The sequence below is a fragment of the Ceratosolen solmsi genome, unplaced genomic scaffold (assembly GCF_000503995.2).
Source record: "Ceratosolen solmsi marchali unplaced genomic scaffold, CerSol_1.0 scaffold29, whole genome shotgun sequence".
NCBI classification, from domain to species: domain Eukaryota; kingdom Metazoa; phylum Arthropoda; class Insecta; order Hymenoptera; family Agaonidae; genus Ceratosolen; species Ceratosolen solmsi.
In genome coordinates this window covers 2,181,146-2,196,290 of record NW_011948417.1, presented here as the reverse complement: position 1 = coordinate 2,196,290, position 15,145 = coordinate 2,181,146, and the positions used below count along the sequence as shown (strand labels likewise).

At 22.7% G+C, this 15,145-nt stretch overlaps 1 protein-coding gene across 1 annotated transcript; it reads left to right on the top strand.

Moving 5' to 3' along the window:
- The first annotated feature begins 1,969 nt into the window (after positions 1–1,969).
- On the top strand, positions 1,970–13,234 carry LOC105359963 (basic-leucine zipper transcription factor A). The gene is made up of 7 exons (XM_011496733.1): positions 1,970–2,075; positions 6,079–6,372; positions 7,371–7,656; positions 8,074–8,294; positions 8,504–8,911; positions 11,861–12,081; positions 13,070–13,234. Exons 1-7 carry the CDS (start codon positions 2,073–2,075, stop codon positions 13,158–13,160), a joined length of 1,524 nt encoding a protein of 507 aa, XP_011495035.1. The 5' UTR covers positions 1,970–2,072; the 3' UTR covers positions 13,161–13,234.
- The last annotated feature ends 1,911 nt before the right edge of the window (positions 13,235–15,145 follow it).

Here is a 15,145-nt window from a genome sequence, read left to right as displayed (position 1 = left end):
CTTAGGTAAATAAAAAAGGTTATCTAGTTTTATAATATAATATATGGTTTTAATTTATTTGTTAAAGAATTAAATGATACCTGTTGTATTATAGCTACTTTTATTTTTGTATTTATAAAATTTATGTCATTTAGTTTCATATAATCATAGATGTGATAGTCAAAACTGCATTAAACATTGATTGAAAATTATTAAATAGAATGTTCGAATGTAATAATAGTTAGAAAAAAATAGGGAAATTACCATTAGTAAATTTATAACTTCATGTAATGTAGTGATTATGATATTTAAGAACCAATTACGCAGGAACTTGTAAATGTTTTTACGTTTCTTTTAACCTTCTTAAAAAAATGTTTGACTGGTTTGTTTACGAAAATCGAAAAAAGTCATTATTAGCATTATTGTTCAAAACATAAAATTTTGCCGAATTTATTATGGATGTTTATAAATAAATAACAATATTTTTTTAGCATATTTTTGAAATATATTACTAGCTTTACATACGTATTTAATTTAATAATCACACACACACATACACGCACGCACGCACGCACGCACACGCACACGCACACGCACACGCGCACACACACACACACATATTAATATATTTTACCTTAGTATAGTACTTAATTTATTTGTCCGAAAATGATAATCTACATTTTTTAATAAAACTTAGCTATCTGTAAAAATATTAATAAAAAAATATTTCCTTCTCTATTTACCATTTAACATTTTATAACTTATAATTTATCATAATGGTCGTGAATATTTTAAATTAATAATATAACATTTTTATATATAAATACATTTTTTATAATATAAATCATATAAAATATTCGTTTATTGTAACAATATTAGTAGTGCATTTAAAATGTTAATTTGGAAAATTATAGATATTTAGACATTTAAATAATATATTGGAAATACTAAATTTAAAATTTTTAAGTAAATTTGTTAATTTAATTATAATATATATTTTATTCCGCATGACACATTGTAATGGGATTAGTAATAAATTATTACTAATTTATTGATGAATATTGTAATTTAATATACGATTATACAGTGGACAAAAATAGTATAATTTGATATTTGATTAATAATCGCTAATTTATTATTTAAAATAAATAAAGATTTAATAAATTTAGATAAATACTAATTTATCTAAATTTATTCGTGCATTTTGATAAATATTCATTCTAATTTATAGAATATACAGACATCATATTTTTTTTATAGAACATCAGTTCTATTTGTTGTAATAAAACGAATTGAAATAATTTGAACATAATTTGAATTCGTAGGTTTATTATGAAAGAAAATGTTAATTCGTTTTAAAATAGAAAATAATTTGAGCAATACTAATTTCGCACGTAATATAGAAATTAAAAATTACTGTTTATGTTAATGCGATAATTCTACGATAAACGAGAACAATCTTGTAACGAAATTATCTAATGAAAATATGACGTATATGTGTTATTATACGCACCAGATATTTGTTTCCTCTCACTACCTTAATTTATCATTTTTCAGCAATAATCTTACTTAATCGCCAATAGTTTGAGTATATATATTTATTCGGTAGTAGGTTGAAATGAAGCCGCAGTTAGTAATTTTCTAACGAATGTAGTCGCATGAGCCAAGTTGAGAGTCCACATTCTATGAACATGAGATGCAAGGCCTTCGCCCTGAATTATTAGCCAGGGGAGAATGTAAATGTAGTGCAACGTGTTCAAGTGCGTTCGCGAGAGTGAATGTTAGCACGCGGTTAAATCTAGCCGTGGTTGTATCATCCATCGGTGTGACCGGAGGCTCGAGCAAGTGCCTACTCCGGTGTCGTACATCCGGTTGCAGGAACTCGAGTGAACGTGCACGCTGGCTTGTGGTAGCCTATTGGTAGGGGCAGAGGCTATATAAGATCACGGAAGAATGCTTTTCGTTTATAGTATTACTTGCAAGGTCGCCCCGTGTCCCTCGTAGCTCCTGGCACGCGAACCACTAAATCTTCGAGCGGTTGCCCGTACTATTGAGAGCGGAGATCCCTTGTAATTGCGTACACTATTGTCGAAATGGTAGGTTGACCGTCTCTGCCAGTACTAACCGGTTAAGATTTCGGAAGAGAGAGAGAGAGAGAGAGAGAGAGAGAGAGAGAGAGTGATAGAGAGAAGAATCTTAAATGGAGGTGTGGTACTTTAACTTCTTATATCCATTAGCTGCTTTAATCGATTTACAGCTTATTATATCTTGTAGTGTTTCTTTTTGATTTCCGTTATATATATATATATATATATATATATATATATATATATATATATAATGTAATTGATTATTGAAGTATATTATAAAAGTATAGTGTCAAGGCTTTTACTGGAAATTTAATTGTATATAATCGGAAATTTGATGAAATGTTTAATAAGAGAGCAATAATTATAAATATGCATAAAATTTGCATTTAAATTTAGTTAAAGTAACGAAGTGTGACATTGTAATTTTGTTATAAAATACTTGAAAAACTTTAATAAATTTCAAAAGTATTTTAAACATATTAATAATAAATATTTATTGCTATTAATTATTTCCAAATGGTTAAAAGTGTATATTTTTCAATTCTAATATGTTATTGAAGAATAAAAAGATATTAATGTTTTTGGCTTTACTTTTAATTTTTATTCATATCATATTCACTATTATATACTATAATAATAAAATCATTAATATAATACAAGGATAATTAATTAAATTATTGCAAATATATTAATGTTATCATCAATTACTGTCTACTTACTTTATTATTATTTAATTCAGTAATTAGACGTTTAAAATGAATTATTTTCAGGAAAATATATAATTTAAAATAATTGATACATTCTAAATATATTATGCTATAAAATATATTTGCATTTAAATTCTTCGTTCTAAATAAGTTTAATTATAAGTAGAGATATAAATCAATTATAAATACAATATATTATTATATTATGTGTTATATTGTGTATTATATATTATCATAACATATTTTTGTGATGCATCATTTTATATATACAAAATTATAATATATATTCAAACTATTTAATGCCAATAAATGTTGAATAAAAGCAAATTAATTATACAATATTTTGAGATTTTTTGAGTCACATTGACATCTATAGTTACATCAAAATTAAATTTCATGAAATAATATATCCATTTTTTTTATGTATTTGAATATTTAAAATGGAAAATTTATATATTATTAAATTCATATAATATTGAAATTTTAGTTTAAGCATATAAATTTGACATTTTAAGAAATATGAAACATTTAAAACATTAATATATTTGCTGAAATTATTTATTTAATATATTTTTAGTTAGATTTTGAAGATAGATTACAATTTTGCATTCCTACATGATTTAAGGATCTTTGTCATAATATGCAAAAAGTGATTATGTATATAAATAATGTAAATTTCTAGATATACTTGATTTATCACATATTTTAATTTATTATTTGGAATGATTTTTCTTTAAAATAAAATAAAGTAGAAAATTACGTAAGTAATATTCGTAAGTTTTGTAAATATTTCGTTATAAATTATTTTTCATCTGTTAAAAATCAATATATCATTATGTGAACTTAAAACAAAATTCGAAGTATAAGTAATTATATAATTTATATATGCATATATAAGGTGAATATGGAATAAATCAAACACTACACAATATTTTTTATTAAGTTGAAATAAAAAAGTGATAGTCTGAGGAATTACTAACTCAGTTTACTCAAAACGTTCATATTAGCAAGCCGGTAATTCTATGTAATCATAAATTTTTACTCGTTGCAATTAGCTTTAAGAGTAATTTACAAATTCAGAGCCAAAGGTATATTAGATGAATAGTTTTTAATTAAATGTATATATTGTTTATCAAAAAAGGAAATATATTATTTCTTAATTAGCTCTTACTTTTTGCAAATACTCTAAAGTATTTTAAAAAGGATTGAATATTTATTTTCATATAAAAAATATTTCATATATAATTAAAATATTATTTCTGACTAATAGTTATGGAAATATACAAATATAATTTTAACATATCATAAAATATAAATCTCATATAACATTTTTTTTTTATTAAATAATATCATTAACATTATTTATTATTATTGGAATACTTTTATTAATATTATGGTTACATATAATACTAGTAAATAATAGTACAATTATAATTACAGAAATTTGTATTAATTAATAACAAGATTGTATGAGATCAAACAAAAAGGATATAAACATTTTTAGAAATACTTGTTAAACAAAAATGTATATTTAAATTTTACTTTTAAATTATAAAAAACAACATTTTAACTAGGCTTATTTGACTTCAACTTTTATGTTTTCATAAAATGCCTCAATCTTACACACAAACTTACATTAATTAGATGTTAGAAATTCAAAAGTAATCTTAAAATTCTTTACTTTGATGTTAACTTATAATTCGGGAATATGTAAGTCATAATTTATTTCTTAAAATATTATAATTGCTCTTCTTCCATTGATATTACAATTTATATTGATCAATTGATCAATTTATATATATATATATATATATATTTATATAATTGAATATTTATCGATATTGGTGTTTAGAATTTATAGACTTCTTTTCAGATAAAAGAATTCAAATAGATAATAATAAACAAATAATATTAAATTAAATATTTAAATATTAAATATTGATAAGTGAATAAAGTCTAAGAAAGCGGTTAGAGTAAACGAAACTTTGTACTATTTAGTGAATCTAGAACATTGAGATCAAAATAAATGCAAATACCTATTACCGTATAGTCCTTACATAGACACGTGAGTACTTTTACTTATAAGCCTATAGTTTAAAGGTATTTTGTTATTTTCGTATATTATTTGTTAGAAGTCTCGGTGGCCCAATCAGCAGACTCCATGCACCGGTTTATTGACCCAGAACTTCACTCGGTAGTGAAAGTGCAAGTACTACCTTGAAATAATAATGATAATACATGCCGCGCCTCTTTATAAACAGTAATATAGATCTTTTGGATGATTTTCTAAATTCGATAAAAAATTATTTTTAATAATTTGTAGTAAATAATGTTGATTCTTATTTGGTGGTATTAATTTTATAATTTATTATTGAAGACAGTTTATTTTATTTTTATAGTAACCTTTTTATATCTACATATTTTATTCTTATAATAATCATTGCATTGATGAACATAATAATAAAATGCTGAATAATTAAATATATTAAATAAAACAATTAATAATAAAATTATATAAAATTTGAATAGTTTTTTTAATTATACGTATCTATATTCTATATACAAACACCCATAACATTAACTATTTATACATATATTTTAAACATAGAATATGTACATTATATTACGTATTATTTAATATTTATTTATTATACAGTTTTGTACTACTCGCATGCATACACGCAACTTGTGCAAGCGCGTGCGCAGACATATCCATTTACTCTTGCATTCTAATTTCTAATATTTGCCAGTGACGTTGAAAATTGTTTGTATATATTATAAAATGGAAATTACGTATCGTATTTTTCAAAAATGATGAAAAAAATGAAAAATGGACTTGCATATGTTAATGTATCGTTTATTTTTTGAAAAATCAATATCCGAATTTTCATATTAATTATATTATGGTATTGTTGACTTATATGGAAATGAAACTTTTAACTTTACATAATATAAAAATAAAATATTTTCATTGATAACATTAGATAACCATTAACAATACCCAAAAACTTTTTGTATCGAAATGTAAATTTTTATTTAGAGATATACCGGCCATAATCTGTGGTATTTAAGATAATATCATACATAATGTATTATTATTATATATAATCTATATATATTTATTTATGTTATTAATATTTATTATAATGTAATAAATAATATATTTAAAAAAATTTAATTGGTCTTTGTCAATAAACTTATTAATTTTACATTATATTTACATATAGAAAAGTACATTGGAAAATAGATCTATAATAAAAAATAAGTAAATGAAATTCAACAATAATTCTTTTTAATTGCAGAAGTCATTGTACCTCTTGTCATTATTATTTTTCGTTTCTGTATTCTGTAACGAAAAATTAGAGTTAGAAGATATTGAAAAGGATCAACTTGAATATGGAATTACTAACGATAAAAAGTCTTCTACGGAGACATTACACACGGACGAAACCAAATATTCCGCAAAAGCGGAAACGAGTCACTCGCAGCAACAACGGCATCAATATCTTGGTTCAACTACTCCTTCTCCTCAGGAACTTGGCAATCAACTTAGAGATTACGCGGAACTTCAATCTTATGAAAATTACAAATATACGGTAATTATTCATGACTTTTCACAATCTGTATATTTCTAATTGTTTGGTACAACGCTTATGAGTTTTCATTTTACTTAGATGATTATTATATGTATTTCTGAATCAAAATTTTAAATATATATAGAACGAATTTTAGTTCAAAGAGATTGTGAAAGTTATTAAAACTTTATTTCGGAATTCTAAATTTTACGACCTATGGATTCTTGTCGAATAACCTACTTAATTTATATCTAATTAGAGTAATTTCTAACCAAAATTTACAGTATATTTGAGATTTAAAATTTTAGGAATTCTTTCAAGATATATGTATGTATGTACTTTATATGTAAAAAAAAAATTAAAAGTTTGCTATTAGGAAATAATTAATTATATAACTTCTTTGCTTTCAATATCTTTACTTCTAAATAAATTAAGATATATAATCTATAATTACAATTATTGTATTTGAAATATTGATTTTACTAAAATATAATGCCTGTTTTTTCTCGTAGTTCTCGTTAAGTTTTAATAATATATAACAAAATTTGAAAATAAACTTGAGTTGTCTATTTCATTGTTGTAGTATTCTCAGCAAAAATTATCAGTATTGAATAAGTAACTCCAAAGTAATTTTTTTTTTATATAACAACTTTCTTTTCAATTTATAGTAAAGTTTATGATTTTAATGATTAGCCTTTATTCCAACAGTTACATTTCTAGTTGGTCGCAATAAATACTTGGAGTGTATCGAACGAAGAGGTATCCATTTAGTGTATATTGCAGTATAATTAATTTAATAATTTATATCTTTAGAAAGCATTATTCATTTTTAAAATAAAAAAAAAAAAGAGTTTTTAAAAATATATAATTATAAGAGAATTAGAGGATCAAGAATTCAGTTAATATGTTAATTAAATGTCATTATGAATTTTCCTATTTTTAATTAAAAATATATTCTAAAAGTAATGTTTTCAAAAAATTTTGAAAAATTAAAATTAAAGAAATTTAAAAATATTCAGGTACAGCCACATACATATTTACAAGAAAAGTATCCGCCAAGCGCTGATGGATCCATTTATTTACATCAAAATACACTTCTAACGAATCCTACGCAACAGCACCAACAATATTACGGTCAAAATGATCAAAGTCATCACTCTCAAAATGATTATAATATGCAACAGCAACAGCAGCAGCAGCAGCAGCAGCACTTTTATCAACAGAAAACAACGTTGGAAAATAATGGACAAAGCGTAGAACAAGAATCTCCTTCACTAAAAAATGTTGATGAGAATAGCAATAAAGGTGAGGAAGTTGCATTCCTGAAAATACGAGATTTAGAAAAATGACTTTGTATGTATTACGGTTTTAGTTGTAATTAAGAAAGCTAATATTTTATAATTGCAACAATTTTTCGCATAACATACTTTTCTTGCTCTCGTAAATTTATGGTTTTAGAAACATTAAATATGACAATAATTAATAGCTTGTACAGAAATCATGTATGCATATTTAATTCTTTAATAATAGAGATTCATTTTCGAATGATATTTCTTCAGAACATGAAGTAATATAATTTACCTTTTTCTAAATAATGTGAAAAATGATTTATATTATTATCTAAATTATCATGTTATTTTAAAATACGATCTCTATTTTTGAAATTGGAAAACTTTTAATCAATTATTAGGCTATAATTAATGAATTTTACCCTTATTATAGGAACTTATTATGTAAATATACCAATGACTGAATTATTAGCTTACTACAGAAATTTAGGAATAATCCATACGAAAAATAAGAATGATGAACAACAAATTTCAATACCTGTTTACTCATCTCTGTTAACTGAGAATCAAGTGTATAATCCTGAGAAGGTTTCATATCAGCCTCAACTACGATATATCTCATATCCAAAATATACTAAAGCAATATTCACAAAGGTAATAATATTATTCATTTTCATACAATGTTTAAAATATTTAAAATAAATTAATCATTTATAATTAATGAATTTTATTATTATTAATCAACATTAGAATTGGACATACTAATATTAAATAATATTAATACTAATGCGATTATAATAATAATTTGTATTATTTATATAAGTGTATATAATACATAATGTCAATTAATTGTTTTTTTATAGTCTTCGAAGGATTCAAGTATCGTATCTTCACCTCAACAACTTGCAACGGCGAACGACGAACAGTATACTTCGCCGACGAAAATGTTAACTAACTCGGCTTATGAAAGTTTAACTTCCTCTCCATCCTCCCTCATAAACAAACCTCAAAAGTATCGATATTACATGTCACGTCAGCAATACCCACAGTATGGACATCGGCAACAACAGCAGTTCCTTTACGCTAATCCTCAAAGTGCTTACATGGATATATATAATACGCCTGCGGCACCCTATATCCAGGATAATTTGTTATATGATCAACATAAGCATCAGTATTATGTACCAACTGCTTATGCAAGGGAGCTTATGATGCAAATATTCCATCAGACAGGAGTAAGGAATACGGAAGGGATTCAAAAGTTCACCAAGGTATAGACATAAAAATTATAAAAATTTTGTTTCAATTGAATTTAATTATAGATTGTTATAAAAATAGATGGAATAAAAGAAAAGGCTATTAATAAGTTTTCTTTAATAATATAGCTGATTCTAAACATTGTAATTAATTGTAATTAATTTCAAACAATACAAGATACTTATTTTTAATGAATATCAGAATCAAAATTACATTTGTCATAATAAAATAATTTAAATCGTTGATTTTCTAAATAGTGGGTTCGCCAATTAAGAATATAATTCTTAGCAAATAGTTGCAATTTTCATGATACAATATAAGAAAAAGTACTAAAGCATATGGATTAGAAACTTTTCTTATAATTATCGATTATAGTAATAAACCGAGTATGAATTTCAGTTAGAAAAATCATGAGTAGTTGTGTAAGAAAACATAATTTCGGAATATTTTAAAAATTTCAAAATTTTGAAACTCTCCAAGTGAAATTCTCTTAAAGGGAAATAACTGCCTTACAATTATATCGACATATTTAACAAAAGTTATTAAACATTTAAACTTCTGATAGTTCAATATTTAATAATAACTAATTAAAATGAGGATTATAAAATAAATTTTATCGACTTAATTCAAAGAAATAATTTCATATATATTTTTATACTAATAGATCAAACATCATTATATTATAAATTGAATCGCGTTCATTATTAAATTTGAATATTTCATATGTCAATATAAATAAATAAATAAATAAATAAATAAATAAATATATATATATATATATATATATATAAACATATTAGATATTTCTACTTTTAGAATTAAACGCGTCAATTTGTATACAATAAAGTAGTTACAAAAATCTTTAATATATTGTTACTGAAACGAGATTTGTATGGATAACATGATTGTCATTGTCAAAATAAAATTAATTATTAATTATTACATTAATATTTCTTTTTTCTAATCTTTTTAATTATGAAAAATGTTATTAATTTTATTTAATATTATCGAATAATAATGTCATATTAATATTAACATTTTTTTTTTTTCATATCAATAGATTTAATTTCAATATCGTGATTTGAGTGTTTTATTCGTATAATAAAGTATAATAGAATTAAGTATTATATTATGTACCTTTTACACTATTATATTATGTAATAATTTTACTAAAAACTTTTGTAACATTAAAAAGAAAATTAATTAAAACTGAAGAAAAAAAAACATTAAACAGTAAAAATACATTTAATTACATATAATTAGAAGTATTTCCAGATAGTATGTTGTGTTCCAGATAGATGGTTGTACATTTAATATTTCATTAAAATATTATAAAATAATTCATATCTTTGTAATGAATTAGCTTGCGCCATTAGATAAATACATAAAAATTAATATTTTGAGTTTCCCTTAACATTGCATAAAAGGGAGGGAGGGAGATTTATCTTATTTTTTAAATGATATTTTGTAATTTATTGTTATTGTATATTAATATGTAATTTAATTATTATTTAATTATTATATATAATTGTAATTTAATAATTATACATACATTTATTTTCTTGATATTTTATGAAGGTTAACATTTTTATCCTATTTTTAAATATTTGAATTCAGGCTCCTTCAGTCATGTAAATTGAAATTTGAATATGTATTTTTACCATTAGCTTACAATATTTTTATTAACTTTATATTGACTGAAAGGCAAAAGTTCTACCAATGCCAGTATGATATTTATTATGCCAGAATATTATTTGTTTAATGAAGTACACAAATTAAATACACAAAAGTAGTGTTCATTAACAAAAAATTAGAAGAACTAATATTGTCGATTTCTCAAATTAATTTTAAATAATTTATAACTAATTAAACAATAAGTGGGTCTGCAAAATGTTTTTCTCGTTTAATTATTTCTTTAATTATTGTTTCCTTAATTATTCAATTAATTACTTTTATCATACATATATTATATATTTCAGATTTGTAGTAAAGGTTTTTAATTTTTAAATTTTTATTCCATTGATGAAAATTATTTGTTAGAATTATAATTTGTGTAATATTACAGTTGTAAAGTAAAATGAAAATTATTCGTAATATTTTGTGCAACAAAAACATTTATTTTATACATTAAAATGAAAAAATTACCAATTAATATTTATAAATCAATATGACATTAATGTTATCAACTCTTAAATATTCTCAACTTGTGACATATTTTTCATAAAATTTATATAATTGAAGATGATATTCAGTTAAATCTAATGTTATTGTTTATAATTTAAAAAACATAAATATAATCATATTGATTCTAAACAAATTATTGATATAGAACCAATAAACCTCAAACCACACTTTTATTCGTACGAATCAATAATTTTTATTTGATATTAATTAGCTTACTTAACGTGAAACCAAATGACACGTGAACAAAAATAAAAACTTTTGTACACTAATATGAATGTACACTAATAAATTATAAAAAAAACTCTTATAGAAAAATATGAGTATAATTATATAATTATATTTATTCAAATATCAAAATGTTTATTATTATATTATTTATTATTATATTTACCATCGTTCTATGATAGTATTTCATATGCATATTTTTTTCTAATTTAAGTAATATTATTTTTAAAAAATTTTAAATTTCCAATAGTACTGTGTAAACATACAATAGATATGTTCTATGAAATCAAGTATTATAAATAATATTCATGTGTATTTCATGTTTATTATATTAATAAAGAATTTATTAATGTACTAAATAATATAAACTTACACTAAATAAACTTCTTAACTTAATATTATGATTAATTTAGTATAGTGGTAACGTGTAAGTGCTATAAACGAATTTTATTAGTAACAATGTTCTAATGCAATATTTCTTATCTAATCATTAATCCATGTCAGTCGATTAGAAATATTATTTCTTTAACGTTGCTGGAATTTGATTTCTTTAGCAAGAAATTCAGGAAGCGCTTCACCAAGACTTTTCACCCCTTCAATATCAAGGACAAAAATTCCAAGGTACTACTTCGGCTCCCACTTATTCTGGAAACGAAGGTTTTTCAACAAAATCGATTTATTCATTTCCAACATCGTCATCAGCATCCAGTGATTCAAAAAGCCTTCTTGATTCATACGTTCCAAGTCACATAATAGCTGCACAAGATGTAAATCGGTTTGTAATATTTTATAATTATGAAATTCTCAGAATTCATAGGTTAATATAATATAAATTATCCAAAAATCTGGGGTAGAGTATTACATAAAAATATACGTAGAAGGTTTTCAAAAGCAAGTTTCGTTATATTAATAGTAATTTTTGGCTGATTAATTAATATCTTTCTATGCCTTGAATTATATTTGCACGTATATTAATAATTTATTTTATGTAAAATAAAATCGTGATTACTATTAGTATTTTATGAAAATAGTTTATATATTATAATATGAAAAACTCTTACATTTAATAATGAATGCTCTCTCTAAAGATTTTAATATTACTATAAGATATTTTTTTAACTTGTAATTAATTGTTACTTAATTACGACGTCAAAATTGACTAATTGGATCTATGATGATTTTCAAATATGTAAATTAATTTGCAAAATTTTAAACTGGTTTATTTTAAAAATAATTATTATATTATATATGTATTGTTTAGACTATTTATTGAAAATTTTCACTGTTCACTATCAAAGAATATAAAAAAATATCTTGAAATAACTTTTAAATACCGGATTAAAATTCTTTCTCTAATTTGTTTACGTAAATAAATATAATAAAATAAAAATTTAAGATAATGTTAGTAAATTCATAATTTTTAACATATTAGTAATATCATTTAATTTGCTTAATTATTTAAAAAAAAAATTTTTTAATATCAGTTAAAATATTATTTTCTTTTTATAAACAACAATAATTGTTTAATTAGAAAATGAATTACTTATTTTCAGAATCCTCTTTTATAATAATAAATGTGCTTATTGAAATGTTTTATTGAGAGGTAATAATTTTTAAAAATTAAACTCTTTATTATATTTTTTTATTGGAAATTTCAATTATTCAAAATAAACGAGAAATTTGAATTAAGATCCTTGATTTCGATGAATATTAAGAGAGTCTAGAATATGCCGCAATAGCTGAATAGTTGATTGCTTTCGTAGGTACAGAGAAAGGCCAATTAAACTTGAAAGTGGTTTTCTACCATCGAAAATAAACTTCATCCGATCTTACAAGAAACGCAAAATCGAGTAAAATGAGAGTATTGGACGAACTGGCAGGGGAAGTCTTTTACTGTGAACCAAAATGGTGACAGATAGAGAGAAAGAGAGAGAGAGAGAGAGAGAATTAAAGAGTGAGTATAAGGAATGATAAATAATTGAATGAGAAAACGTGAGAAGTGGGAGGATAGTATAAGAGAGAGAGAGAGAGAGAGAGAGAGAGAGTAACCTCTCACATAATAGTAGATGGCAGTAGATTTGATTGTATGTCGTAAACAGAAAAGACGATCAATTCTAAATGAGATGACAATGGCACGGTGACTTACATAGTTAACCTTAACTTTTGTCATAAAAAATTATGGGACCCGAATAAGTTACATGGTATATCTAGTCTATTTAGAAAAAATGAAAATTGCAAAGTAATGGCTCTAATGCAAATGGTTAGCCATCACCTTATTGATTTATTGCTTATGATTTTGTAAAATATTCTTTTTATAATAAATTTCTTGACAAAAAAATTATTATTAAAATAATTTATCACCTTACTCTGTAAGTGACAATATTGCACTTTATTGAATAGATTATTGTTTTTCCATTTACAAAGAGTATAGCATTATGTAAGTATAAATTATATTATTAACGATTAATGTTCGCTCACCTGATTGAAATTTTTATCATATTTTAAAAATTAAATAATTAAAATAATAAAGTAATTTAAATATTTGTTAACATATAAATTTATGAATTACTTGTAGAATTTATAAAAAATCAGATAATATTATAAATTGCATATACATTTAATTAAGAATATGGATTATATGTTAATATGGATAATATGTTTATATGGATACTTATTGTTTTTGGAAAAAATGCACAAATTAATATGTTTAATCAGAACAATTTTATTTTTCTTTATTTTTTTCTATCTTTTAAAACGAATTATACAAATTGATTGATATAAACGACTTTGGCAATATAATCATTTATTTACTTATTCGTGATATACAAAAATTATGATAATTATATATGTTTAAAAATAGGAGAAGTGAAATCAAATTGTTAAATACCAAATATCAATGTATACACGTACAACATTGAAATATTTATATATACAATTGTATATTGCAATATTTTTTACTTGTAATATTTGTTCTTAAATAAACCTTTGTTATTTATAAAATAAAAGCAAAGGAAATGTAGTATATATAACATTAATTAATATTCTTAAGTAAGCATTGAATTTTACATTTATAATAACATACTTGGTGGGTACGTAATTCGACTACATCCATTCTTGTACACTTTAAGCACTTCACTTTAGAAAAATTTAGATTTATTTATAACTATATATTTAAATAAAAAGATGTAATTAAATCATATACATATTTAACGCACTAATAAATTGTAAATTAAATTGTTACGATTTTATTTTATAAACATCTATAACAATTATATTAGAATTGGTCAGCATTAAATACTAGATTTACAATTAGTTATATACATAAGTCTGAATAAATGTTTAATACAATATTTTTTCTGTAACTACTTCATACCTGTACACTTACGAAAGTATAATTTTATCACATTCTTATTTTTAAAATGTGATAAGAAATTCATTCAATAGTTACAGTAGTATTTTCTTTATATAAAAGATAATATGAATATTATTTATGCCCTTGCTAGCCTTAAATTACAAAATTATATTAGATTTGGTTTATATCCAAGTCATACAATAAATTTAGTTTCATTATAAAAATATTACTTTCCTTCGTTTTTTGTCAGCTACAGTATTTTGATGATGAAGATGTAAATTATAATTTCAATGAAAGTGAATGCATAATTGATTAACAATTATTTATCTATTAATATATCTTGAATAGTCATAAAGATATTAAATACTGATACAATAGATTAAATTGTTTATCTTAGTACATTATATACTATACGAGGTTCAGCATATTATATTAATTCGAAATAAATAATAAACATGTAAATACAATTGATTAAATAAATATAGCT

Excerpts from the sequence above, each read along its gene's own strand:
- LOC105359963 (XM_011496733.1), top strand. Across the intron at positions 7,657-8,073 it reads TGATGAGAATAGCAATAAAG|GAACTTATTATGTAAATATA; the intron begins GTGAGGAAGTTG and ends CCCTTATTATAG. Across the intron at positions 12,082-13,069 it reads GCTGCACAAGATGTAAATCG|GTACAGAGAAAGGCCAATTA; the intron begins GTTTGTAATATT and ends TTGCTTTCGTAG.